Here is a 26,863-nt window from a genome sequence, read left to right as displayed (position 1 = left end):
TTGATTGATGTTCGATAACATTTCGCATTCACCCTCCTTTTATTTATTCTTATTTTAGGTGAACCTATCATTTTTTAAATTTGGTTTGTGCTCATATAAATAAAATATATCTGGTGCTTTAATCTCTCTAATCATTTCATAGACTATGCTATTTAAATAAATAAATAAAATAAAATAAAATATATATGACCTATGTATGATTTTTGATTGAAAATTGGACAATATTGTTGACTTTCTTGTCGCAAAAGACAAACATGTTGACTTTTTACATAAATGCAAATTTACAGTAATTTGTACTTCTAGTACTATAATTTATTTATGACTATGCAAGTTATTGTATCAAAAGTTTATAACACTTTTTTCTTTTCAAAATGGTGGGATTTGTCCAAAATGGTAAAGTTAAACAAATGAATTTAACTTACAACAACAATTTATTAAGTATAATTTTAAATAGAGTATGAGAAAATAAAAATAGATTTTACTTAAGAGAGTTTGTCTTACATATTATATTGTTAACGATGAAAGAAATATATTATTAAGGCAATAACTAAAGTAGCTTTGCCCAATTTAAATTTGAGATTAAAAGTTCTAACCTTTGATCATGAATTCAAATATAGAAATTGTAAGTTTTTTTTAAAACAAATTTTATATTTTTTTGAAAACTACATTAAAAAGTATTATAAATGATCATAATACTTAACAACTTAAAATATTTTTAAAAAATAAATAAATTTTAATTTAAAAAAATTAATAAACTTTCATAATTTCAACGATACCACATCGATTCAAATGAAGTGAATAATAATTTGGTAGAGAAAACATCACATCAAAATTCAGAAGTCAAAAGTTGGATAGTTTATTATTATTAACTACATATGTAAGAATCCCAAAGGTGTGGAAGTTTTAAAAAATAAAATGACATCAAACACTTTTAAACATATCAAAATTAAAAGAGTATCATATAAATTAGGTAAATTAAAGGTAACTAACAAAGAAAACTACTTATGAATTCTAACATTTTATCCATGTTAGGTCTTATTTAATTAGCAAAAAGTCTATTAAAATATAGTTTTAAATATTGTAAAATCTTCTTATATTTCTTAAACTTGTGTCACATCAAATTATATCACATAAATTGAAATGAATAATTTTTTTAATCCTTATAATTAAAAAATAGCACAAGAAAAACTTCAAAATAATGATTATTTTATCGAAGATGGGATCGAAAAGTGACCAATCAATGCTATTAAAATAATATAATCCTAATCATTGAACTTCTATAAAATGCAAATAAAAGTATGGCGTGCAAGTCTTGGATAAACTTTGCCTGCTACTATAATATTATAACTTCAAACTCTCCATAACAAAGTATTGACACAAATATCTCTTGCTTTCAAGTTGACCTGCAGTTAGCAATGGAAAGTTCAGTAAGAGATGTTGATGAAGCAGCAATAATGAAGTCATCTACGCATCGAAAGAATGGCGGATGGATAACCTTCCCCTTCATTATAGGTACGTTTTTTCATCCTTTGGTTCAGAGTCAAATTCAAGATTTTGTAATGTGTTTGGTATGAAGGAAAATGTTTTCCGGAAAATAAGTGATTTTTGATGTTTGGTGTGTAAGAAAAAAAATATTGTTTTAGTAGGGTGGTCAAGGTGTGGGCAAGTCCAGAGGCGGAGCTGATATTAGGAGTTTGGGGTTTTAAATTTCCTTCCCCTTCCTTATCATTGAGTTGTCAATCAGATTTGTTAGGAATTCAAAAGTTATTACTTAATTTTCTAGTACAAATATAGGGTTTACGGAAAAGCTATTGGGTTCGTTCGAACCTATGAACCCCCGCCTAGCTTCGCCCCTGTGGGCAACACCAAACATCCTGCCTATGACAAAATCCACGAAGGGGGCTGGGTGGTCCGAGTTGGAGTCATGATCAAACTTGCTACTTGTTTGATGGGGTTAGTCAAGAAATGAAGTTGTGTCTTTGCTATCAGCTATATGTTTTGGCATGATGGTAAGCGTTTTGGGGGGGGAGGGGGCAATGGAGGGTTCGAGGAGACAATGAACTCAGAATGTCACTTATGAAACTTGTTTTCCCTATTCTCACTACGGCATTCATTAACGTTCTTGAATGTTTTGATTGGTAATGTCAGCAACCATGGCGGGCTTATCGCTTGCGTCTGGAGGGTGGACGAGCAACCTGATTGTTTATTTGATAGATGAATTCAACATGAAGAGCATCAAAGCAGCTAAAGTTTACAATGTGATCAATGGATGCACCACACTTTTCCCCATTGTTGGTGGAATCCTAGCTGACTCTTATCTTGGCAGTTTTTCTATCATTTGGTTTTCATCTCTTATCTCTGCTTTGGTATAGTAACAATCCCCCTTCATTAGTTTCATCCTAAGTTGCTCGGACTCGAGTGCTGGTGTCTGATAACATGTGTGAATTTAGAGGCCGGATCCTTCATGATCTGAATTTTAAGATTTGGTTAAAAATAATTCAAAGTACTAAAAGTAGAGTTGAATGTCTAAATTATGTAGAAAAATTACTAGGTATTGCGAGGAGAAATTATTGACCAAGAGGAGAATTCAAGAAGGAGACAAAAGGAAAAGGACTGACGTAGAATTTTCTATATATAAGCTATTCATTTTCTTCAATTTCACCTTAGTTTTTTTGTTTTGATTATAGAAATTATATGTGTTTGTTCCTGAATTTCTCCATCGATTTTGGTCAAAGTATCCAATTCTGATACGGGTACCACACCCTTGTCATGTCGACACGAGTGCAACACTAAAAGTGAAGAGTCTGAGCAACTTAGTAGGAAAATAACCAAGAACCCCATATTTATTTCTTCAATTGGACTTGCAGGGTATATTGCTTCTATTGTTTACATCAGCAATTGATGTACTAAGACCTCCACCATGTGATGATGGATCCAGTCTCTGCACGAGCCCGTCAACACACCAATACGCGGTATTATATGTGGCTCTGGCATTAGCATCACTAGGTGTCGCGGGTACACGTTTTACAATAGCACCCATGGGAGCTAATCAATTTGATAAACCAAAACATCAAGCAATTTTCTTCAATTGGTACATATTCGCCTTTTACACGTCCTTTGCCATTAGCACCACAGCTATTGTTTATGTAGAGGACAATGTCAGTTGGTCATGGGGTTATGGTATCTCTATGACATTTAACATCCTTGGCTTGGCAATGTTCCTCATTGGGAAACGTTTTTATCGCGATGTTAAGGAACAAGGTGGTAGCCCTTTCGTCTACTTAGCTCGTGTTATAGTCGTTGCCATTCAGAAATGGAGAGTCCCTCTTTCAGAACAAACTCAACACTACTATCATGATCCAAGTGACACTACTACCACACTAACAAAAACTCAAATTCCTACGAAATCCTTCAAGTAAACGTCTTTTTTCCCCTGTTTGCTCTGCTTTTATATATACATACTCTGTCAAAATTGGTTACCTGATCAAGTCTTCGTGTACAGGTTCTTGAATTGTGCTGCGTTTATTACTGAGGGAGACACTAAACCAGACGGCTCGATTAGTAACCCCTGGAGACTATGCACAGTGCAGCAAGTAGAAGATTTGAAAAGCCTGATCAAGCTTTTCCCTCTATGGGCTAGTGGTTTTCTTATATCGACTCAATTAGTCATACAAACGAGTCTGTTAATACTTCAGGCTCTCAAAATGGATCGCCATATGGGACCTCATTTCGAGATCCCAGCTGGTTCTATGTCCGTCTTCATTTTGCTATTCACGTGTATAGCCATATTCATCATTGACAGGTTTTTGTATCCTTTTCTAGCTAAGTACACTACCTTTACTCTTACCCCTCTTCAACGTATCGGAATAGGCCATGTTATAACTATTTTTAGCATGGCTGTTTCCGCCCTGGTTGAGTCTAGACGATTGAGGATCGTTAGGACTCACAAACTCCAAGGCCAAAACAATGACATTGTTCCAATGTCCGTGTTTTGGCTGGTGCCACAACTAGCTCTAAATGGAATTGGAGAAGGATTTCATTTTCCAGGACATATCGCGTTTTATTACCAAGAATTTCCAACATCCTTGAAGAGTACATCGACTGCAATGGTTGCTTTGTTTATTGGTATCGCGTACTATTTGGGGAATACTTTGATTGATCTTGTTCAACGACTATCAGGATGGTTACCAGACAATATCAACAAGGGGAGAATTGATAATGTCTTCTGGCTTTGTTGCATCCTGGGATCAGCTAACTTCATGTATTACGTCGTGTGTGCTTCGTTGTACATGTATAAAAATGTCGATAACAAACCAAATATCGCGCCTAGTAAATGATACTCATTGTTTATATCTCAAAGAAGCATGTATATTCATCATGGTATAAGTATTGAGGTTTCTTTAGTTACAAGTGTTGATAAGCACTTTGAAGAAAGAATAGTCATGTTTCTTTCTTTCTGTATTTAGTAAGTTTTTCATCTGACATGCTATGTGAGAATGTGACAAGTTTAAGACTATACGATTTAAAAGATTATACACATCTTTAATTTAAGACTACAAGATTCGAAAGTCTTATTTGATACTTAGTTAACAAATTGATTAGGGCATAATTGATTGTTATATATTTTAATGCATGATTAATCTTAGCATAAAATAATACAAATATTTGGTTGGACACATAAGAAATAGATAATCACGATATAATAATGCAACATTTGATACTTTATATGGAATAGAATATGAAATTAAATAACAAAAAGTTAAGAGTTTAGATAATTGTAGAGGGGCAGATGCCGTACACTTGAGTGGCAAAGGAAAGCGAGACCTTACCTTTTTTTCCAGGGCCTGTTCGGACATATGGCTCTCGCGGAAGATCAAGTTGGTGAGCGTGTGATGGGAAACCTTCTCGCACAGTTCGAAGAGCACTGAATTAGAATGAGAGGTTTACCATCACATTATTGCCTGCAACGGGAGTTCGCTCGATTCGTAGATTGATCCGACTCGTAATTCACTTCTGACCCCGTGTTGGGTTGCCCGACTATTTAGTTTACGTCCAAAAGTGCAGAAAGTCATGATTTTACCTCACCTTGTGAAAAAGTTGTCTTTGAAAAATATTTTCTAACAACGAAACATAGAAAATGACTTATTAATTTTCTAATAAATATTCTTCAATCATTAACTAGGAAGAAATTAGTAAACTGAGATGACTTTCTGTTTATTTTTGTATAGTTTAATGCTAAGTCCTCCAAATATTATTGAGTGCAGACACACGTTTATATTCTATAGTTTTTTTCGTATTCAACTCCTTTTATTTATTCAGACTTTAGGTACGCCTAACGTTTTATTTATGTAGACTTCATTTAATTAAATTCAACTTGTTCTTTAACTACTTACAAATTGAATATAAGACAATGACACTTTTCAGAGAAAAATAGAAATCTTTTATTAAAATGTTATAAAACTAAAAATATTTAAGTGACGTACAAAATCAATTTCTTCGTCTCAAATTAGTTGTTATGTTATGTTTCTCCTTTTGAAAGTCAATTTGATTCATTTTCGAAGCTAAATTGGATAAGATCGATTTAGTATTTTATATTGTATATTATACAATAAGTACTGCTACAAGTTACCACTTTTCTCGTGATAAGAAAATCTATTTTAAAATATTAATAAAAGTTCATAATTTGACTCTCGAAGGTCTTTCGGAAATCATCTCTCTACCTCCACGAAGTAGTGGTATAAGATTTCACTTGATTTGTTGTTGTTGTTATGGTTTGACTCTCGAGAACGGAAACATGATGATTATTATCGAACAGAGAGAGTATGTTCAATCATATTCATAGCTTATGAATTTCTGTGCAATTAGTTAGATCCAGAAACAATATGACAAGGGCCACGTTCTCCAAATAATATATACTATAAAAAATAAAAAAATTCCTTCAATATATTTAAATAAAAAAATAAAATAAGAAACCATAGCAAGTAAAAACTATATAATATATGTTTCTTCTTTCAACTTGACTTGCAACTTAATTAGCAATGGAAAATTCAGTAATTCATGTTGATGAAGTAGCAATGCAGTCCTCTTCTACTAGGAAAAATGGTGGTTGGATAACATTCCCATTTATTATAGGTACGTTTACGTTAAGAGTCGAATTCAGGGTTTAAAGTCTGTCATTCAAAAATAAATCGTATGTATACATGATTCGAGTAGAAAACAATGAGTTCAGTTTAACTATACACAATGTTATAACATGTTACTGTGGACTTAGTTATTATTGTATATTTAACTTAATGTCGATGTAGCAACTCATAAACTTCAAATCTTGGATTTTTTATTGCTAAATTCAGCAACCATGGCGGGGTTATCGCTTGCGGCCGGAGGGTGGACTAGCAATCTGATTGTTTTTCTGATAAATGAGTTCAATATGAAGAGCATTGCTGCTGCTAAAGTTTTCAATGTTGTCAATGGATTGACAACAATTTTTCCCATTGTTGGTGGGATCATTGCTGATTCTTATCTTGGCTGTTTTTCTGTTATTTGGATTTCTTCACTTATTTCTGCTCTGGTATAGAAAACCAACTCTCTTGTTAGTAACTATACATGGTCAAGAACACATCTGAAGTATCACGTTTTTACGAGTTTCATATCTGAACTATCATGTGTTTGGTTTCTTACCTGAACTATCACCAACTATTTATCAAAACACACCTCGAAATTAATGAGTCAGTTGTCATGTGGACGGTCTTTTATAGGGAAATTAAGTTGTCATGTACCTTTTGGCGATTGTTTTCGAGGTCTGTTTTGATAAATAGTTGGTGATAGTTCAGGTAGAAAAAGCAAACATCTGATAGTTTAGGTATGAAACTAGCAAAAAGAGTGATACTTAAGATGTGTTTTGTTAACTTTCGTGTTACAAAGACTTAAGTTTAGTAAGGATCCAAGAACCATATTTTTGATTTCTTGTTTTGCATTTGCAGGGTATATTGCTTCTACTATTGACAGTAGTAATTGATGCATTAAGACCTCTAGCATGTGGTGATGGATCCAGTCTCTGCACAAGTCCTTCAACAAACCAATATGTATTTTTGTATGTGTCTCTGGCACTAGCATCTATAGGGGTCGGGGGCACGCGTTTTACAGTTGCACCCATGGGAGCTTACCAATTTGATAAGCCAAAACATCAAACAATGTTCTTTGATTGGTACATATTCATCTTTTACTTGTGCTTGGCTTTAAGCACCGCGTTCATCGTCTATGTGGAAGACAATATCAGTTGGGCATGGGGTTTTGGTATATCTATGGCTTGTAACATCCTTGGCTTGGCAATTTTCCTTTCTGGTAAACGTTTCTATCGCCATGTTAAGGAACAAGGAGGCAGCCCTTTCGTTAACTTAGCACGTGTGGTAGTTGCTGCTACTCAGAAATGGAGGGCCCCTCTTTCAGATCAAACTCAACACTACTATCATGATCCAAGTGACAAAAGTACAACTTCTCCAAATCCTACGAAATCCTTCAAGTAAACGTCTAAACGTCTCTTTTCCCCTGTTTGCTCTGTTTATATATGCTTTCTGTCACAATTGATTAGCTGATATACAAATCCGGTTGTACAGGTTCTTGAATTGTGCAGCTTTTATTACAGAGGGAGACACTAAACCAGACGGATCGATTAGTAATCCTTGGAGATTATGCACAGTGCATCAAGTAGAAGATTTGAAAAGTTTGATCAAACTTTTCCCTCTATGGGCTAGTGGTTTACTAATATCGACACAACTGGTAATGCAGTTGAGCTTGTTAACACTTCAGGCTCTCAAAATGGATCGCCATATTGGACCTCATTTCGAGATCCCAGCTGGTTCTATGTTAGTCTTCATATTGTTATTCACTTGTATAGCCATATCCATCATTGACAGAATACTAAACCCCTTCCTAGCTAAGTACACAACCTTTTCTCTCACCCCTCTTCAACGCGTTGGCATAGGCCATGCACTAACTATATCGTGCATGGCTGTGTCCGCGTTGGTTGAGTCTAGACGACTGAGGGTAGCTAGATCACACCATCTCCAAGGACAAATAGATGCTATCGTCCCAATGTCTGTCTTCTGGCTACTACCACAACTAGCTCTAAATGGAATTGGAGAAGGATTCCATTTTCCAGGACATATCACGTTTTATTATCAAGAATTTCCAACATCCTTGAAGAATACCTCGACTGCAATGGTATCGTTGTTTATTGGTATCGCGTTCTATATAGGGAATGTGTTGATTGATGTTGTTCAAAGAGAAACAGGATGGTTGCCTGATAATATCAATGATGGAAGAATGGACAATGTATTCTGGCTTTGTTGTACCCTGGGATCAGTAAACTTCATTTATTTCCTTCTTGTTGCTTCCTTCTACAAGTACAAAAATATGGAAAGCAAACCAAATGATGTGCCAAGTAAATGATGTACTACTTGTTAGTGTATAATTTTTTAAGAAATAAGAAGCATGTATATCCATCATAGTACTAATTCAATGAAATATCTATCACTTTCCACGATCAATAAATATCAGTTAATTCCATTCACTAAAACTGAAAAGATGGAAAAAGATCACCTAGTGTTCAATATGCCTATATATTCCATTGAATTATTGTGGCACAAGACATTTAAGAGTTCAACTTTGACTTTTTGTATTTTGGGTTTTGAATTTATATTTGAACTATCAGGAGTTTCCTTTAGGTAGGAAAGTTGAGATGTATTTCGATAAATATTTGTGATAGTTTAGATAAAAAAACTTTAATATGTTTTTGCTCTAATAGTTGATATTTACAAAGTCTCTTGCACAATTTATATTAAGATATGGAAAAAACTAATAGTGTTGTTACCTAGGGGTAAACAAAATCGAACCAAAAATCATACCAAATTAAAAAAACCCGACACAAATGGCACCAATCCGGTCCATGTACACCCCTAGTGTTACCATTTTAAAATGTAGAGAAAATAATATTTGATTGAAGGGTGTGTTTTGTTAAAGGGAAATTATTTTTCATTGAAAAAATCATGGTTAAACACCAACATGGGTTGTTGTGCACTAGTGAGAGTGTTTCACCCTTAACCAGAGGTCTCGGGTTCGAGCCCTGGGTATGGAGAAAATCTTGTTGGGGGCACCACCCCCAAATAGGCCCTGCAGTGCGCGATCTGGATTTAGTCGGAGCTCCAATGTGGGTTCCGGACACGAGGTGGAAAACCAAAAAAAAAAATCATCGTCAAACGCCTCCTAAAACACAACTGTCAACTAGAGAACTGTAACAATTAACTCAACAACCATTCATCACATTTCAGCTCCTCCTTCTGGATCACACATCAAATTTAGTCTTTACATTTTATTCTATAAAATAACAAATTCACTTTTGAGAAGTTTATACAACATATAACAACACCATCAGAAACTATAAATACACACAAACATTCATCTATGAAGACCTATTTAGGCTAGGAAACCTGTAGGAAGCATACGAAAGTGCACCAAGATCCCAGCTGTGGTGAATAAGTTCTCCGTTAACGCCTTCACCAGCAGCACCTAGCGCTACATGTAACGGATAGATGTGCTCGGGCCATGGGTGTGCAACTTTTGCATGCGGCGCCTTCATGTCATAGTTATTGACATCTTGATGCCTACACAGAAATAGCTACTACATCAGCTGAAACTCTCAAAGTTACTTGTATACTAATTACAATGCCTACATGGACAGATGTAAGCTTGAATACTGAGGTTCGGAAAAACCTAGTAGCTTTGACTCAAACCCTGTATATGTGTTAAAAAAAACACTAAATATGTATTAAAAGAGAAAAACGAAAATTGTATTATAGTACATTTCATTTAACAATGTAGAGCAAGACTGTTTCTAGTTATCATTATGACATTATCGTATTTCTGAAGTATAATGAATATGCATAACAGAGTATATTACTCAAAAATAACATATAATTTAACGCAATAATGAATAAAATCACTCCGGTATAAGCAGGAGAATAGGAAACTTCTTATTTACTTGAGAATCCTTATGCTTGCAACCATGAACTTGTACTATTAGTACAGTACTAACGAAATTTAAAAAGGCAAGAATCATGGAACACAAAGAAAAGGACAAAGATGAGCAAAGAAAGCAGGAAGAATAACTAAAGCATATCTCCGTAAGCTTTACAATGGATAAATAAAACCTGATTATTTCTGTTGGGCATTCCAAAGATGATTTTAGAGTAACATTCACATTCTACATTAGGTAGGGTTAAGGTCAAGCCTCGTGAGAGGTAGGTTATCATTGTTGTATTCACATTCTACATCATTCAAGTACATATAGAAATACACTATCGTTTTAACTGACCTTTGCAGTGCTTCTTTAAACGTAGTACTTTTATCGAACTATGACAGACTTGAATTAAATGAGCTTTTGAAAACCTTGGTTTTCGATTCACCAAATAATCAGACACAAAAAGTGGATAATAAGAATGTACCTTCCGCTGAGAAGGGCGTCCTTAAGCCAGTTATCAAACTCTAGAGCCCACGAAGAAACATTCTTGGATGGACCGAGAGCCCTTAAGTTGTGAGTGGCAGATCCAGAACCAATAATGAGGACACCTTCATCCTTGAGGGAAGCCAATGCTTTTCCCAAGTTGTAATGATAAGTACCATCCCTATTGGGTTGAACCGAAAGTTGGCAGACTGGAATGTCTGCTTCTGGATACATGAGCATGAGAGGGACCCATGCACCATGATCCAGACCACGATTTTTGTCCTCGTGCACTATCGGGAACCCAGACGCCATGAGAACGTCCTTCACCCTTTTTGCCAATTCTGGAGATCCTGGTGCAGGGTACTTGAGCTGAAGATCGAAAATGAGAGAAATTGCATAAGGAATTGGTAAGCTTTTATCTCACAACCAGATTATATGGAGTTAGCGTGTTTCATGCTTATCACACAATTACAAGAAAAGCAGGGAACTTTTTAAAAGGGATGCAAGTCCTAGTTATGTACTTCAAAAAAATAAACATATCCCGCTTGCACGATTACAAAAATAATGCAACAAACTAATCGATCTCACACTCTATCACAGTTTTGTAGCAAGTACACCCAAAAAGTTGCTTCATTTTATTTCTTAACTGTTAAGGTTAAAGGAAAGAAGAATCTGTAAACTCAACCACAAACTGGTCGTAATGAATATAAAAGAACGTAGGATCTCAAAACTCTAACTATAGAAACTTACTTCGACATATACAGAGATGTCACAAAACCATCCAGCTCCACTAACCAACGAAACTTAATCAAGACACAAGGAAGCAAGGCACGAGACAGGTAAATCAAAGATGATTTCAGCTACAATCAATCTGTTAGGTAATCCTTTTTAACCCCTACATCTTAGAGACAGAAGCGGAGCTAAGTGGGGGTCCGAACCCACTAACTTTTCTGTAGACTTTGTATTTGCATTAGAAAATTAAATAAATATATACGTATATTAACTTATGAATCCCCTAACAATTGATTGACAACTTAGTGATAAGGAAAGGGGCGGTGGAAATGCCTTTCACACTAGTGTTTATCAATCTTTTATCCTAAAATTTAGAACCCCAAACTCCTAATTCTGACTCTGCCTCTGCTTAGAGAGGTATATAGGGATCTAGAGATAACTCAGATGTTATAAATCATGATCATATTCTCCGATACTACGGATTAAAATAAAAAAATCACCATATTCTCCAATTCTTGGAAATGTGGTGTCTCATACTATCATTTCATTTTTGTCATTTTACTGTACAGATACTGGGACAGAGCCAAGGGCAGGACCACAGTTATTGTTACAATTTACAAGTTTTACAAAACCCAATAACTTCGGCTCAAATCTTATTCTTTTATTTCTAAAACACCTATTCAAAACCCACACAAAAAAAAATTGCAGTTCATAAACCATAACCTAAATTTTTTGACTTCACCTCTAAAAATAGCTCTGATTTAGTAAACTCAACATTCATCAATTAATAACAGGTAAAACAACGCAATCACATCAAGCCAATCAACTGAGCTACTAATAATAATGATAAAAAAAAGGGAAAAAGGATAAATATACCCAAACTATCGTAAATAGTGTGCAGCTACCATCCTTCATACTTTTGGAATATTGATGCCCTGCCGTTCAAAAACTAGACACAAATATCCAAAAGTATGACTGAATCTGCATATCATTTACGATAGTTTGGGTATAATCCGAAGTATGTACAATTATCATCTAAAAATTATGAACAAAAAACACGAACCTGATACATGGATTTGGGGAATCCATAGAAATCATGAATAGTGTCCTGTCGTCCCCGAATAGAATTAACAGTTGGTTCTGAAGTCTCCCAATGAGCAGAAATCACCAAAATTGAATTAGGTTTTTGATTAATCATAAATCTTTCTTTGAAACTTTTCAAAAAAGTCCTTGCAGGCAAAGATTCATCAATGGAAAGTGTAGGAGATCCATGTGATATGAAAAAAGTCTCCTTCACAGGCAAAACTGCTGGGCAAGACATTTTCAAAACTCCAATTTCTTCAATTTCTATATTCAATTTTGAATCCAAATCCTCTGGGCTATTTATTGGATATGATGTTTTACAAATTCCCATTTTTTTTTCTCTATTTTATTTTATTTTTGCTTTTTTTACGCGTTCACCAACCAAGTTTTTTTTTTTTTTTTTTTTTATAATTATTATTATTATTTTCAACCACCAACTTTATTAAGTAGTAGTTGCCATTTCAATTTTTCTATATTGGAATCTAGAAACGTAATATGGTCGACTTCACATTGATTTACTTTTCTTCGGTTCAATTTATTTAGCCTATTTTGATCTAGTACGAAATTTTAAGAATATCTAAATATAATCAATTTTATGATCGTAACTCGTAAATTAGATATACGACAAATATATCGTTAATTTTGTGATGTTACATATATCATGTGAAAAGTTGAAAATTAAAAAATTATAAAAATGATTCAAACGGATTAAAAAAATAGGTTGAATAAATTGAAATGAAGGAAATATTTATTAAGCACAACTTATATTTACTGTATTTTTGTTCTCATATTTAATTATTTTTGTGCAAAATATTAAATCAGTGAAAGTATTTTATTTTTTTGGTTGTGGTAATTTCAATTTTCTTGAGCGTTTTAATGCCTAAAAATATTAACTTAGTATTAATATATATTATTTGAAAATGATGTAAAAAATAATAGAAATTATAATAATTAACGGTTATCGCGTAATTTTTTTTTTTTTTTTGAGAACCGACCAAGTAGTAGTCGACATTTCAATTTTTTCTGCTATAGAATATTGGAATATGGAAACGTGGTATATATATATACTAATATTTTATATTATGTAAACTCTAATTCAACAAAAAGATTTATAAAATCCTAACAGAAATAATATTTAAAGGAAAAGGTTCAAATTACATGATTTAGAGTAAATATATGTTACTCCATTAAAAAAAAAAAACTTAGTCTATTTATAATATCCTTCAATCTAACGCTAACTCCATCATAAGTCTCATTAATTAAACTTATATCACCCCCAAATAACATATGCACCATGACACCATTCGTTGAATATCTACTATAAAAAATATTCTATCTTGTTAGGATACATTCATCTTGTAATTAAGGAGACTGGCGAAGTAATATAGAAAGAGGAAGAGAGACTTATATATAAAGTTCATTAACTTAGAAATCACTTATATGACAACGTCTTAAGAAAGGTTCTATGAAGATATTTGGAGATAAAGAGATATACATGTGATGTACATTATGATAATTAAAGACATAAACGATATTGATGACAAGACATAGATAATTAAAGACAGTTAGATGAGACTTGTAGTAGTTCCAAGTAGTGGTCGGGTTGCACTAGGGAGTAGGAATCAACCCTTAGTTCGTTTTTATGTGATCGATGAAATGACGAACATTTTAACATAAATTTAATTGATTCTCAAAAAAAGACACACTCCTCAAATTTATCTCAACCACTCTCTTTCACACTCTTATAGTGCGACTCAATTTTGTATTCAAATCCTCTGGGCTATTTATTTGATATGATGTTTTACAAATTCCCTTTTTTTTTTCTCTATTTTATTTTATTTTTGCTTTTTTTACGCGTTCACCAACCAAGTTTTTTTTTTTTTTTTTTTAATTATTATTACTATTATTTTCAATCACCAACTTTATTAAGTAGTAGTTGCCATTTCAATTTTTTCTATATTGGAATCTAGAAACGTAATATGGTCAACTTCACATTGATTTACTTTTCTCCGGTTTAATTTATTTAGCCTATTTTGATCTAGTACGAAATTTTAAAAATATTTAAATATAATCGATTTTATGGTCGTAACTCGTAAACTAGATATAAGACAAATATATCGTTAATTTTGTGATGTTACATATATCATGTGAAAAGTTGAAATGAAAAAAATTACTTATAAAAATGGTTTAAACGGACTAAAAAAAAACAGGTTGAATAAATTGAAATGAAGGAAATATTTATTAAAAACAATTTATATTTACTGTATAATTCTCATATTTAATATTTTTGTGCAAAATATTAAATCAGTGAAAGTTTTTTTTTTTTTTTTTTTTTGTGGAAATTTCAATTTTCTTGAGAGTTTTAATGCCTAAATTTTTTTAACTAAAGTATTAAGTCACCTACCGCGTAATTTTTATTTATTTTTTTTAATTTGAGAACCTACCAAGTAGTAGTCGACATTCAATTTTTTCTGTTATAGAGTATTGGAATATGCAAAAACGTGGTACATTTAATATATAAATACTAATATATATTATACTTATGTAACCTCTAATTCAACAAAAAAATTTGTAGAATCCTAACAGAAATAATATTTAAAGGAAAAGGTTCAAATTATATGATTTAGAGTAAATATATGTTACATTAAAAAAAAGAGTCTATTTATACCCTTGTTGTCACATGTTCAATCTGAATCCTAATTTAGACTCTAAGATTTGTCTCACACTTTCAATATAGCGCTAACTCCATCATAAATCTCGTCAATTAGAACTAGGTCATCCCCAAATAACATATGTACCATGACACCTTTCGTCGAATAAGATTTTGCGTCATTTCATCGATCACCAAGATAAATAAAAATAGATTAAGAGTTGATTCCTACTCCCTGGTGCAACCCGACCACTACTTGGAATTGCTATAAGTCTCATCCAACTTTCTTTAATTATTCAGATCATCAATATCGCTTTTATCTTTAATTAATTGCCTTAATTAGTGTATGCTGATAAAATCTTTCTTGGAACTTTGTCATATAAACGATCTCTAAGTTAATGAATTTCATGTGTAAGTCTCTTTTTCCTTTCTTATATTGCTCCACGGTTTGCTTATAAGATGAATGTCTTTTGTAGTAGAACACTTTGACATGAGTTCGAACCGATTCTCAAAAATAGACATACTCCTCCTCAATGTCATCTCAACTACTTCCTTTCATAGTTTATAGATTTAATAATTTTACTATATATGCAAACAACATATAAAATAAATAATTTTTGGGTTCAATTGATTGAAAATAGTTTTGTGTAAATTTTTCTATTTTTCTAGACTTAAGTCTTCACTTATGTGATTATGTTGTGATTCTAAACAATTTTGCTGGGCCTTAGTGGCTCCCCTCTTGCCGGACATGCGTATCACATGGAGGAAGTTATCTTACACTATACTTTAATATTTATTCCAAATTTCAAAGATAAGATATTAATAATTTAAAGCAAATAATATTCTGGATCTTGCTTGTAAAATAATTAATGTATTGTTTTTTCCTGTGAAGAGTGAGGAAAGACAAAAGAGAGTATAGAAAAGCTTTGTAATGAGATGGTATGTAGTATTTTTCATTTAGTGTATGTGAGATGGTGATGTCATTTATGTATCTGGTCAGATTATTTCATGTATTTAATTTATTTATTAAATGTATCTAATTTATTTATTAAATCTATCTGCATTTTATATTAAATATATATGAATTATTTTCTACCATAATGTATCTGAGAATGTTATTTTATGTATTTGAGATTTTTCTGTCATGATCTAGTGCGTTTTCTTCCGTGTATCTCTAAGTTAATGAACATCATATGTAAGTCTCTTTCTCTCTCTATATTGCTCTATCAATCTCCTTACGAGATGAGATGAGTGCATTTTGTAATAGACACTTCGAAACAAATTCAAATCTATTTTGATGTGAAAATAGACTTAGTTCATTCAATATAAAAAAACTCGTGGCAAAAACTCACAATAATAAACAACTTAAAATATTTGAAAAGACATAAAAAAAATGATTCTCCCAAAATTTTATTAGTGTCGCACAAATTGGGGAAAAAAATAGTAACATATATTATTTGAAAATGAAGAAAAAACATTATAATTACAATAATTAATAATTTAAAATAGTTGAAAGACATAAAAATTTAATTAACTTTTGAATTTTATATATGTCACGTAAATTGAAACATGGCCGTCCATGTTTATCACAGGGAGGGAATCGTCTTGCACTACACTTAATGTTGTTCCAAATTTCAATTAAAAGATATTAATATTTTAAGCAAATAATATTCTGTATGTTACTTGTAAAATAATTAAAATTTTATTCCATAATGACTACTTATTTATGTTTAACCCAAATATTCTATTTTATTTATTCCTCGTTAATTTTTTTTACTACTAGCAAGTTAGCTATAATGGGAAGAAATCGCACCAATTCAATAAGTCATCGTGAATCTGCAGCTTACACTACATCTAAGTGTAACGATCCAAAATCGATTGAAATTTTACGCGATTTTTGGAGAGAAGAAGTTGTTTCCCCAATTGATAATCGTGGTGATACGATTCTCCATTTTATCGCCATTCATGGCAATGTGAGTGCGCTAAAATTACTTATCGAGGAACGACCAATAAGCGGTCAAGATTTAAAGATTCAAAATAAAGATGGAAATACGGCTTTGCACAAAGCTGCTAGGTTCGGACGATTAGAAATTATGAAGGTGATGGTGAGTTTGGATAGCGAAATTTTATTCGAGAGGAATAGTAAGGGAGAGACACCAATTTATGTTGCGGCTGCGCATGGAGAAAAAGAAGTGTTTACTTTTCTAGCGGATAATAATTTGTGTGATGAATCTACTATGACGAGGAACGATGGAAGCAACGTACTTCATGCAGCCGTAGCTCACGAGTGTTACTGTAAGTGATATACTATTTAAGTTTAACTTCATAAATCTGGCTCTGATACCGTGTAAAGATAATTTTTTAACCTATGATTTTATTTTGCATGAGGACCAGACTTTGCAATACAATTGTTGAAAATGTATCCAGAATTAGCAAGAAAACAGGACAAAAAGGGTTGGAGTGCATTAAATATATTGGCCACAAAGCATTTGTCTTTTAAGAGTGGATCCATTTATGCACTCCAACAAATGGGAACTGCCCCTTTTCTTCCTATGCAAGCCCTAGAAACCTTTATATATTTCTGTAAGTATTTTTTCATAACTATTACGCATCTCGATATACATGACATCATTTGACTTCATAAGAAAGAAATAACAGACTTTTGAGAAGTATTTCTAAAAATATATTTCAATAGTTTGATCAAACAGACTATAAGTAAAACTATATAAATTAATTTGTTTCTTCTTTTGAGAATGGAACAGGCATACCAGCAATGTATGAAGAGTCAAAACCTAATTACAACTTGGAGGATCTAGAGACTACTACTATTGATCATGTTCTCATTAAAAGAAAAAGATCTTCATTTGTTAATTTCCTATTAGGTAAGGTATCTCCATGAAAACTACATACAAGGATGGTACATTACAACAAATAAAAAAAATTGTGACAATTATTTTTTACTTATAATATAAGTGCCGCTATATAAATGTCTGGCGTCCTGAAGGTTTTTTCTGGACTATTAATTCCCGAATTACAATTTCTGTATTACTAATTCCTGTGTAATAATATATTGAGATATGTTTTTGACCATTGGCTTTTGTAGGTAATGCATGGTTGGGAGTAATGGATGATGAAAAGCAAAAGCATATTCTTGCATTAACATTAGCAAGAATATTGGTTAAGGAAGAAGATTGGAATTTCTATGCAAATAATTGTGTAGAAAATCCACTAATACAAGCAACAAAACTTGGTATAAATGAGTTAATCATTGAAATAATACAAAATTACCCTCAAACAATAGAAACCATAGATGAAGAGGGAAAAAATATACTACATATTGTAGTAGAACAAAAAAATAGGTTCATATTTGATTACACTATGAAAAATGTATCACACATAGATAGGTTGCTTGTTGATATTGATCATCATGGAAAGACCATATTGCATTTTGCAGCAAGTGTTGGATCACCATTCAAATTTTCTACAGAGGAACCACCAATTGAAAAAACAACAAGGGGTTATAAAACATTGATACTCATGGCATGGGGTGTACTATGGTTTAAGGTATTTTCTAACTTGCTCTTAGCATGAAGGTTCGATTTTTCGAGTTACATACTTGTGACTTTTCTATCTGAATTAATATCAAAACACATCTTAACTATCAATTGTTTACTTTTTCTACATGATATATCAACATAGTTTAGGTAGAAAAAGTGAACAATTGATAGTTGCATATTGAGATATGTTCTGATAATAAATTGGTGATAGTTCAAGTAGAAAACTCCCACTCTTGATAGTTCAAGTATGAAATTCGTTAAATCGAGATACATTAGGTGTGTTTCTGATTATTAAGTCTTGATCTTATATATAATTGAATGATAAAATATAGGCATAATACATAAATATGCCTTTTAACTTAATTGACTTCTACAGACACCCTCCAATTTTGAGTGTGCAAAAGTAGACACTTAAACTTGTATAAAATTGAACAAATAAACACATTCGCCCTATGGCATCCTACATGACAATATTATGTCATACGTGGTGTCATACATGTACTATGTCACATAGGACGTGTGTATCTACTTGTTCCATTTTATACAAGTTTACGTGTCTAGTTGTGCACACTTAAAGTTGGAGGACATGTATGTTAGTTAAAACCAAGTTAAAAGTACATATTTATGTATTATACCTAAAATATACTCACTCCGTTTCAAATTGTTTGTCTTACCTTTTTTTGACAACTTTTTAATTCCAACTTTCCATGTGACGTATTTAAGACCACCCGATTAAATGAGATGCATGTTATTACATTCTACATATATTTAGTTTATAACCATAAGATTCAAAAATCAGACAAATTACACCTTCATCGTCACTTAGCTCACTACAACAAGAAATTACATTTAGTGCCAATAGATTTATGTTTGCCGTAAAAATATCATTAATGTCATTATATCCATAATCGCTAAATCTTTATGGTCATTTAGTGTATTTCCTTCCATGTATATCTAAGTTAATGAACATCATATGTAAGTCTCTTTCTCTCTATATTGCTCTACCAACCTCCTTACAAGATGAGTGCATTTTGTAATAGACACCTCGAAATGAATTCAAATCTATTTTGATGTGAAAAATAGACTCAATTCATTCAATATAAAAAAACTTTGGGCAAAAACTCACAATAATAAACAACTTAAAATATTTGAAAAGACATAAAAAAAATGATTCTCTCAAAATTTTATTAGTGTCGCACAAATTGGGGAAAAAAATAATAACATATATTATTTGAAAATGACGAAAAAATACTATAATTACAATAATTAACAAGTTAAAATAATTGAAAGACATAAAAATTTAATTGACTTTTAAAATTTTATATATGTCACGTAAATTGAAATAGGAGTTAGCGGATGATGCGTATCACACGGAGGGAGTAGTCTTGCACTACACTTAATGTTGTTCCAAATTTCAATTAGAAGATATTACTATTTAAAGCAAATAATATTCTGAATTTTGCTTGTAAAAGAATTAATATTTTATTCCATAGTGACAATACTTATTTATGTTTAACCCAAATATAGTATTTTATTCCTCATTAAAATATTTACCTACTAACAAGTTAGCTATAATGGGAAGAAATCGCACCAATTCAATAAGTCATCGTGAATCTGCAGCTTACACTGCAACTAAGTGCAACGATCCAAAATCGATTGAACTTTTACGCGATTTTTGGAGAGAAGAAGTTGTTTCCCCAATCGATAATCGTGGTGACACGATTCTCCATTTTATCGCCATTCATGGAAATGTGAGTGCGCTAAAATTACTTATCGAGGAACGACCAATAAGCGGTCAAGATTTAAAGATTCAAAATAAAGATGGAAATGCGGCTTTGCACGAAGCTGCTAGGTTCGGACGATTAGAAATTGTGAAGGTGATGGTGAGTTTGGATAGCGAAATTTTATTCGAGAGGAATACTAAGGGAGAGACACCAATTTATGTCGCGGCTGCTCATGGAGAAAAAGAAGTGTTTACTTTTCTAGCGGATAATAATTTGTGTGATGAATTTACTATGACGAGGAACGATGGAAGCACCGTACTTCATGCAGCCGTTACTCACGAGTTCTACGGTAAGTGATATACTATTTAAGTTTAACTTCATAAATCTAACTCTGATACCGTGCAAACATAATTTTTAACCTATGGTTTTATTTTGCATGAGGACCAGACTTTGCAATACAATTATTGAAAATGTATCCAGAATTAGCAAGTAAACATGATAAAAAGGGTTGGAGTGCATTAAATATATTGGCCACAAAGCATTTGTCTTTTAAGAGTGGATCCATTTATGCACTGCAACAAATGGGGACTGCCCCTTTTCTTCCTATGCAAGCCCTTGAAACCTTTATTTATTTCTGTAAGTACTTTTTCATAACTATTACACTATTCGTGTCAATATATGTGGCATCATCTGACTTGAGAATGAAACAGGCATACCAGCAATGTATGAAGAGTCAAAACCTAATTACAACTTGGAGGATCCACATACTACTACTACTATTGATCATGTTCTCATTAAAAGAAAAAGATCTTCATTTGTTAATTTCCTACTAGGTAAGGTATCTCCATGAAAACTACATACAAGGATGGTACATTACAACACATAAAAAAAAATTGTGACAATTATGAGTTGGATTTGGGGGAGCATTACGTATTGTCCCACCATTTTAAGACATATTTTTATATTTAAGGGCCAACTTTAATTTTGAGAATATTTACCCAACTTTTTTGGTTTTTCATGTGTATAAATTAGCAATGGATGTTGGCGCCCGGAAGGTTTTTCTTAAAAAAAACTTTATGAGGACATTTGTAATGAGTTGGTGAAGCATTACGTATAATCTCATCATTTTTAAGGCATATTTTTGAATTTAGGGGCCAACTTTAAGAATTATCCGAATTTCTTGGTTTTTCGTGTGTATTAGCCCATGGATGTTGGCGGCTTAATGGCACCCAAAAGTTATTTTTTTTAAAAAAACTTTATGAGGACCTCCGTAATGAGTTGGGGAACATTGCGTATAGACCCACTATTTTTAAGGCATATTTTTGTATTTAGGGGCCAACTTAGAGGTCCCTAAATGCAAAAATATGCCTTTAAAATGATGGGACTATACGTAATGTTTCCACAACTTATTATGGATGTCCTCATAAAGTTTTTTTTAAAAAATATATATTTTGAATGCATAAGTTTTGCATTATCGAATGTGAAATAAGAATACACGTGTATTAGAAATACATGACTTACACAATTAATTATATGACTCTGAATTTAGTCAGAGCTCCAATGTGGAATCCGAACACCGGGTGGGAAACCAAAAAAATAATAACTATATGACAAAAAATATCCATGTATTAAAGAAGATCAAGGAGTTTAGTAATAATCAAACTTCTATATCTTTCACTATTAATTCACGAATTACAATTTCTTGTATTGCTAATTCCTGCGTAATAATATATTGAAATATGTTTTTGACCATTGGCTTTTGTAGGTAATGCATGGTTGGGAGTAATGGATGATGAAAAGCAAAAACATATTCTTGCATTAACATTAGCAAGAATATTGATTAAGGAAGAAGATTGGAATTTCTATGCAAATAATTGTGTGGAAAATCCACTAATACAAGCAACAAAACTTGGTATAAATGAGTTAATCATTGAAATTATACAAAATTACCCTCAAACAGTGGAAACCATAGATGAAGAGGGAAAAAATATACTACATATTGTAGTAGAACAAAAAAATAGGCTCATATTTGATTACATTATGAAAAATGTATCACACATAGATAGGTTGCTTGTTGATATTGATCATCATGGAAAGACCATATTGCATTTTGCAGCAAGTGTTGGATCACCATTCAAATTTTCTACAGAGGAACCACCAATTGAAAAAACAACAAGGGGTTATAAAACATTGATACTCATGGCATGGGGTGTATTATGGTTTAAGGTATTTTCTAACTTGCTCTTAGCATGAAGGTTCAATTTTTCGAGTTTCATACTTGTGAGTTTTCCATCTGAATTAGTATCGAAACACATTTTAACTATCAATTGTTTACTTTTTCTACCTGATATATCAACATATTTCAGGTAGAAAAAGTGAACAATTGAAGGTTACATATTGAGATATGTTCTGATAATAAATTGGTAGTAGTTCAAGTATGAAATTCGATAAATCAAGATACATTAGGTGTGTTTCTAATTATTAAGTCTTGCTCTTACATATAATTGTATGATAAAATATAGACATAATACATAAATATGCCTTTTAACTTGTCTTCAACAGACTTTTATGCCCTTCAACTTTGAGTGTGCAAAAGCAGACACTTAAACTTGTATAAAATTAAACATATAAACACATTCGTGCTACGTGGCATCCTACATGACAATATTATGTCATATGTGGCGTCATACATGTATTATGATACGTAGGACGTGTGTATCTACTTGTTCCATTTTATACAAGTTTAAGTTTCTACCTGCACACACCTAAAGTTGAAAGACATGGATATCAGTTGAAGTCAAGGTAAAAGGACATATGTATGTATTATACCTAAAATATACTCACGTTGTTCTAATTTGTTTGTCTTACTTTTCTTTTTTGACAACTTTTTAATTCCAACTTTTCATGTGACATATTTAAGACCATACGATTAAATGACATGCATGTTATTACATTCTACATATGTTTAGTTTATAATCATAACATTCAAAAATCTTCTCTACTTTCTTAAACTTCTCATGCCAAGTCAAAATCAAACAAATTACACCTTCATCATCACTTAGCTCACTACAACTAGAAATTACATTTAGTGGCAATAGATTTATCTTTGCCGCGAAACTATCAGTAATGTCATTACATCTAGAATCGCTAAATCTTTATGGTTATAGTGGCTTACAATGAATAATATTTTTTGTGAAGCGTGTAAAATATTGTGTTCATCCACGATTATGGACAATGAAGGATGATAAAAACATGACTCCAAAAGAGCTATTTGATCAAAATCATTCAAATGTATGCGAAGAAGCAGAGAAATCAATCAAAGATTTAGGAAATCCAGCTCTCATTCTATCAACACTTCTATGCACAATCAACTTCGCCGCGGTTTTCACAATCCCAGGAGGCTTTGATGAAAAATCTGGAATACCTATTCTCTTATCAAAACCACAATATTCAGAGTTATGGATGTTGATGTTTTTCATAGGTGCAGCACTTTATGATTCAGTCTTCACAATGGGAACTGTGATATCAGTACTACTCTCAAAATTTGAATCTGATGATTTCTACATTGCTTTGCCAATCAAGTATTGTACAATCATTATTTCTGTTTATTATTCAACAGCATTCACAGTTTTAGGTTGTGTACAAGCTCTTAATGTTCAGAATATATTCATGGACAAAGATGTGTGGTGGTTAGTTTTTCTTTTAATGTGTCTTGGGTGGTATATGGGTTTAATAGTTTTAGATGTATGTTATATTGTCTTTGACTATGTCTACTATTTCATTAATTATTCCTTTCTTTTTAAAGGGAACAAATATGTAATGTGAAAAGGGTGTAGTTTGCAAGATTTGTTACATTTTTATCTATGTATTTTGTTGGAATTAATAAGAACTAGGTAAATTATCCGTACTTCGCACGGGATTGAACTATTTTATTAAGATTACATATGATCATTTGGTAATATTCGTATTTTTGATACATACACTACATTGTTAAGAACATTTTATCTTAAGGCAAAGCGTTGCTCTAAAATCTTAAAGGCAATATTTTTAAATTTTCGTTTTTGTTATACAAAAAATATGATTCATAGAGAGATTTTAAGTATAAAAAAGAAGTGTAAGCAAATATCCATGGAAAATAGTGTGTCAGAAGTAATTAAATTTTCGAAATTCCAAGAACTTATAAAGAACTACATCAGACATTAAAGTAGAGACCAAAAAGCCTCGAACAACAACACTCCCAAGTAAAGTGGAACATCTCGTCCATACAAGAACATAATTAACTAAATTCTAATGGAGTACCTTCAGCTCATTTCTTATGAACCTCCTCAATCTCTTTTTTATTATAGCATGCCGTATCATGCATATGTTAAAAATGACCCTAAAATTGTTAGTATCATAAATGTTTTTCCTCATTGTCTCAGCCGGAGGGAGTTGGCTTGCACTATACTTTAATATTTATTCCAAATTTCAAAGATAAGATATTAATATTTAAAGCAAATAATATTCTGAATCTTGCTTGTAAAATAATTAATGTATTGTTTTTCTGTGAAGAGTGAGGAAAGACAAAAAAGAGTATAGAAAAGCTTTGTAATGAGATGGTATGTAGTATTTTTCATTTAGTGTATGTGAGATGGTGATGTCATATATGTATCTGGTCAGATTATTTCATGTATCTGATTTATTTATTAAATGTATATGTATTTTTTATTAAATATATACGAGTTGTTTTCTACCATGTATCTGAGATCTTTCTGTCATGATCTATCTGTCATGATTTAGTGTGTTTCATTCGGTGTATCTCTAAGTTAATGAACATCATATGTAAGTTTCTCTCTCTATATTGCTCTACCAACCTCCTTACAAGATGAGTGCATTTTGTAATAGACACCTCGAAATGAATTCAAATCTATTTTGATGTGAAAAATAGACTTAGTTCATTCAATATAAAAAAAACTTGTGACAAAAACTCACAATAATAAATAACTTAAAATATTTGAAAAGACATAAAAAAATGATTCTCTCAAAATTTTATTAGTCGCACAAATTGGAGAAAAAAAAATAGTAACATATATTATTTGAAAATGAAGAAAAAACACTATAATTACAATAATTAATAATTTAAAATAGTTAAAAGGCATAAAAATTTAATTAACTTTTGAATTTTATATATGTCACGTAAATTGAAACATGGTCGTCCATGTTTATCACAGGGAGGGAATCGTCTTGCACTACACTTAATGTTGTTCCAAATTTCAATTAGAAGATATTAATATTTTAAGCAAATAATATTCTGTATGTTACTTGTAAAATAATTAAAATTTTATTCCATAATGACTACTTATTTATGTTAAACCCAAATATTCTATTTTATTTATTACTCGTTAATTTTTTTTACTACTAGCAAGTTAGCTATAATGGGAAGAAATCGCACCAATTCAATAAGTCATCGTGAATCTGCAGCTTACACTGCAACTAAGTGTAACGATCCAAAATCGATTGAACTTTTACGCGATTTTTGGAGAGAAGAAGTTGTTTCCCCAATCGATAATCGTGGTGACACGATTCTCCATTTTATGGCCATTCATGGCAATGTGAGTGCGCTAAAATTACTTATTGAGGAACGACCAATAAGTGGTCAAGATTTAAAGATTCAAAATAAAGATGGAAACACGGCTTTGCACGAAGCTGCTAGGTTCGGACGATTAGAAATTATGAAGGTGATGGTGAGTTTGGATAGCGAAATTTTATTCGAGAGGAATAGTAAGGGAGAGACACCAATTTATGTTGCGGCTGCGCATGGAGAAAAAGAAGTGTTTACTTTTCTAGCGGATAATAATTTGTGCGATGAATTTACTATGACAACGATGGAAGCAACGTACTTCATGCAGCCGTAGCTCACGAGTGTTACTGTAAGTGATATACTATTTAAGTTTAACTTCATAACTCTAGCTCTGATATCGTGTAAAGATAATTTTTAACCTATGATTTTATTTTGCATGAGGACCAGACTTTGCAATACAATTGTGGAAAATGTATCCAGAATTAGCAAGAAAACATGACAAAAAGGGTTGGAGTGCATTAAATATATTGGCCACAAAGCATTTGTCTTTTAAGAGTGGATCCATTTATGCACTCCAACAAATGGGGACTGCCCCTTTTCTTCCTATGCAAACCCTTGAAACCTTTATATATTTCTGTAAGTATTTTTTCATAATTATTACGCTATCTGTCTCGATATATGTGACATTATTTTATATATTTCTATAAGTACATTTTCATAACTATTATGCTATCCGTTTCGATATACGTGACATCATTTGACTTGAGAAAGAAATAAGAGACTTTTGAGAAGTGTTTTTAAAAATATATTTTTGAAAATTTGATCAAACAGACTATAAGTTAAACTATATAAATTAATTTGTTTCTTCTTTTGATAATGGAACAGGCATACCAGCAATGTATGAAGAGTCAAAACCTAATTACAACTTGGAGGATCCACAGACTACTACTATTGATCATGCTCTCATTAAAAGAAAAAGATCTTCATTTGTTAATTTCCTACTAGGTAAGGTATCTCCATGAAAACTACATACAAGGATGGTACATTACAACAAATAAA

At 32.0% G+C, this 26,863-nt stretch overlaps 5 protein-coding genes and 2 pseudogenes across 5 annotated transcripts; 6 read left to right on the top strand and 1 right to left on the bottom strand.

Annotated features, from left to right (window-relative positions):
* The first annotated feature begins 1,415 nt into the window (after positions 1-1,415).
* Positions 1,416-4,337, top strand: LOC125832015 (protein NRT1/ PTR FAMILY 2.7-like). The gene is made up of 4 exons (XM_049511141.1): positions 1,416-1,512; positions 2,149-2,366; positions 2,868-3,415; positions 3,503-4,337. Exons 1-4 carry the CDS (start codon positions 1,416-1,418, stop codon positions 4,335-4,337), a joined length of 1,698 nt encoding a protein of 565 aa, XP_049367098.1.
* Positions 4,338-6,038: 1,701 nt separating this feature from the next.
* On the top strand, positions 6,039-8,448 carry LOC125832013 (protein NRT1/ PTR FAMILY 2.7-like). Its single transcript, XM_049511138.1, has 4 exons — positions 6,039-6,132; positions 6,351-6,568; positions 6,981-7,519; positions 7,614-8,448. The coding sequence occupies exons 1-4, from the start codon at positions 6,039-6,041 to the stop codon at positions 8,446-8,448; spliced, it is 1,686 nt and encodes a 561-aa protein (XP_049367095.1).
* Positions 8,449-9,301: 853 nt separating this feature from the next.
* Positions 9,302-12,700, bottom strand: LOC125832014 (extradiol ring-cleavage dioxygenase-like). Its single transcript, XM_049511139.1, has 3 exons — positions 12,294-12,700; positions 10,500-10,867; positions 9,302-9,659 (listed from the first exon to the last, which is right to left on the bottom strand). The coding sequence occupies exons 1-3, from the start codon at positions 12,642-12,644 to the stop codon at positions 9,458-9,460; spliced, it is 921 nt and encodes a 306-aa protein (XP_049367096.1). The 5' UTR covers positions 12,645-12,700; the 3' UTR covers positions 9,302-9,457.
* A 4,059-nt stretch (positions 12,701-16,759) lies between these two features.
* Positions 16,760-17,862, top strand: LOC125832027 (ankyrin repeat-containing protein NPR4-like; annotated as a pseudogene).
* Positions 17,863-20,094: 2,232 nt separating this feature from the next.
* LOC125832002 (uncharacterized) lies at positions 20,095-21,094 on the top strand. The gene is made up of 3 exons (XM_049511127.1): positions 20,095-20,593; positions 20,686-20,880; positions 20,955-21,094. The coding sequence occupies exons 1-3, from the start codon at positions 20,095-20,097 to the stop codon at positions 21,092-21,094; spliced, it is 834 nt and encodes a 277-aa protein (XP_049367084.1).
* A 2,402-nt stretch (positions 21,095-23,496) lies between these two features.
* LOC125831985 (uncharacterized) lies at positions 23,497-24,696 on the top strand. The gene is made up of 2 exons (XM_049511113.1): positions 23,497-23,933; positions 24,666-24,696. The coding sequence occupies exons 1-2, from the start codon at positions 23,497-23,499 to the stop codon at positions 24,694-24,696; spliced, it is 468 nt and encodes a 155-aa protein (XP_049367070.1).
* Positions 24,697-25,658: 962 nt separating this feature from the next.
* LOC125832003 (ankyrin repeat-containing protein NPR4-like) lies at positions 25,659-26,826 on the top strand (annotated as a pseudogene).
* The last annotated feature ends 37 nt before the right edge of the window (positions 26,827-26,863 follow it).

Source organism: Solanum verrucosum, unplaced genomic scaffold, assembly GCF_900185275.1.
Source record: "Solanum verrucosum unplaced genomic scaffold, falcon-dt-bn FXZP01000042.1, whole genome shotgun sequence".
NCBI classification, from domain to species: domain Eukaryota; kingdom Viridiplantae; phylum Streptophyta; class Magnoliopsida; order Solanales; family Solanaceae; genus Solanum; species Solanum verrucosum.
This window is presented reverse-complemented; position numbering and strand designations above follow the sequence as displayed.

Excerpts from the sequence above, each read along its gene's own strand:
- LOC125832014 (XM_049511139.1), bottom strand. The coding sequence starts at position 12,644 with ATGGGAATTTGTAAAACATCATATCCAATAAATAGCCCAGAGGATTTG. Across the intron at positions 10,868-12,293 it reads TCCCCAAATCCATGTATCAG|CTCAAGTACCCTGCACCAGG; the intron begins GTTCGTGTTTTT and ends TTCGATCTTCAG. Across the intron at positions 9,660-10,499 it reads GACGCCCTTCTCAGCGGAAG|GCATCAAGATGTCAATAACT; the intron begins GTACATTCTTAT and ends ATTTCTGTGTAG.
- LOC125831985 (XM_049511113.1), top strand. The coding sequence starts at position 23,497 with ATGACTCCAAAAGAGCTATTTGATCAAAATCATTCAAATGTATGCGAA. Across the intron at positions 23,934-24,665 it reads ATGGACAAAGATGTGTGGTG|CCGGAGGGAGTTGGCTTGCA; the intron begins GTTAGTTTTTCT and ends TCATTGTCTCAG.
- LOC125832013 (XM_049511138.1), top strand. The coding sequence starts at position 6,039 with ATGGAAAATTCAGTAATTCATGTTGATGAAGTAGCAATGCAGTCCTCT. Across the intron at positions 6,569-6,980 it reads CTTCACTTATTTCTGCTCTG|GGTATATTGCTTCTACTATT; the intron begins GTATAGAAAACC and ends TTGCATTTGCAG. Across the intron at positions 7,520-7,613 it reads AATCCTACGAAATCCTTCAA|GTTCTTGAATTGTGCAGCTT; the intron begins GTAAACGTCTAA and ends CCGGTTGTACAG.
- LOC125832015 (XM_049511141.1), top strand. The coding sequence starts at position 1,416 with ATGGAAAGTTCAGTAAGAGATGTTGATGAAGCAGCAATAATGAAGTCA. Across the intron at positions 1,513-2,148 it reads AACCTTCCCCTTCATTATAG|CAACCATGGCGGGCTTATCG; the intron begins GTACGTTTTTTC and ends TGGTAATGTCAG. Across the intron at positions 3,416-3,502 it reads ATTCCTACGAAATCCTTCAA|GTTCTTGAATTGTGCTGCGT; the intron begins GTAAACGTCTTT and ends CTTCGTGTACAG.
- LOC125832002 (XM_049511127.1), top strand. The coding sequence starts at position 20,095 with ATGGGAAGAAATCGCACCAATTCAATAAGTCATCGTGAATCTGCAGCT. Across the intron at positions 20,594-20,685 it reads CGTTACTCACGAGTTCTACG|GACCAGACTTTGCAATACAA; the intron begins GTAAGTGATATA and ends ATTTTGCATGAG. Across the intron at positions 20,881-20,954 it reads TGAAACCTTTATTTATTTCT|GCATACCAGCAATGTATGAA; the intron begins GTAAGTACTTTT and ends AGAATGAAACAG.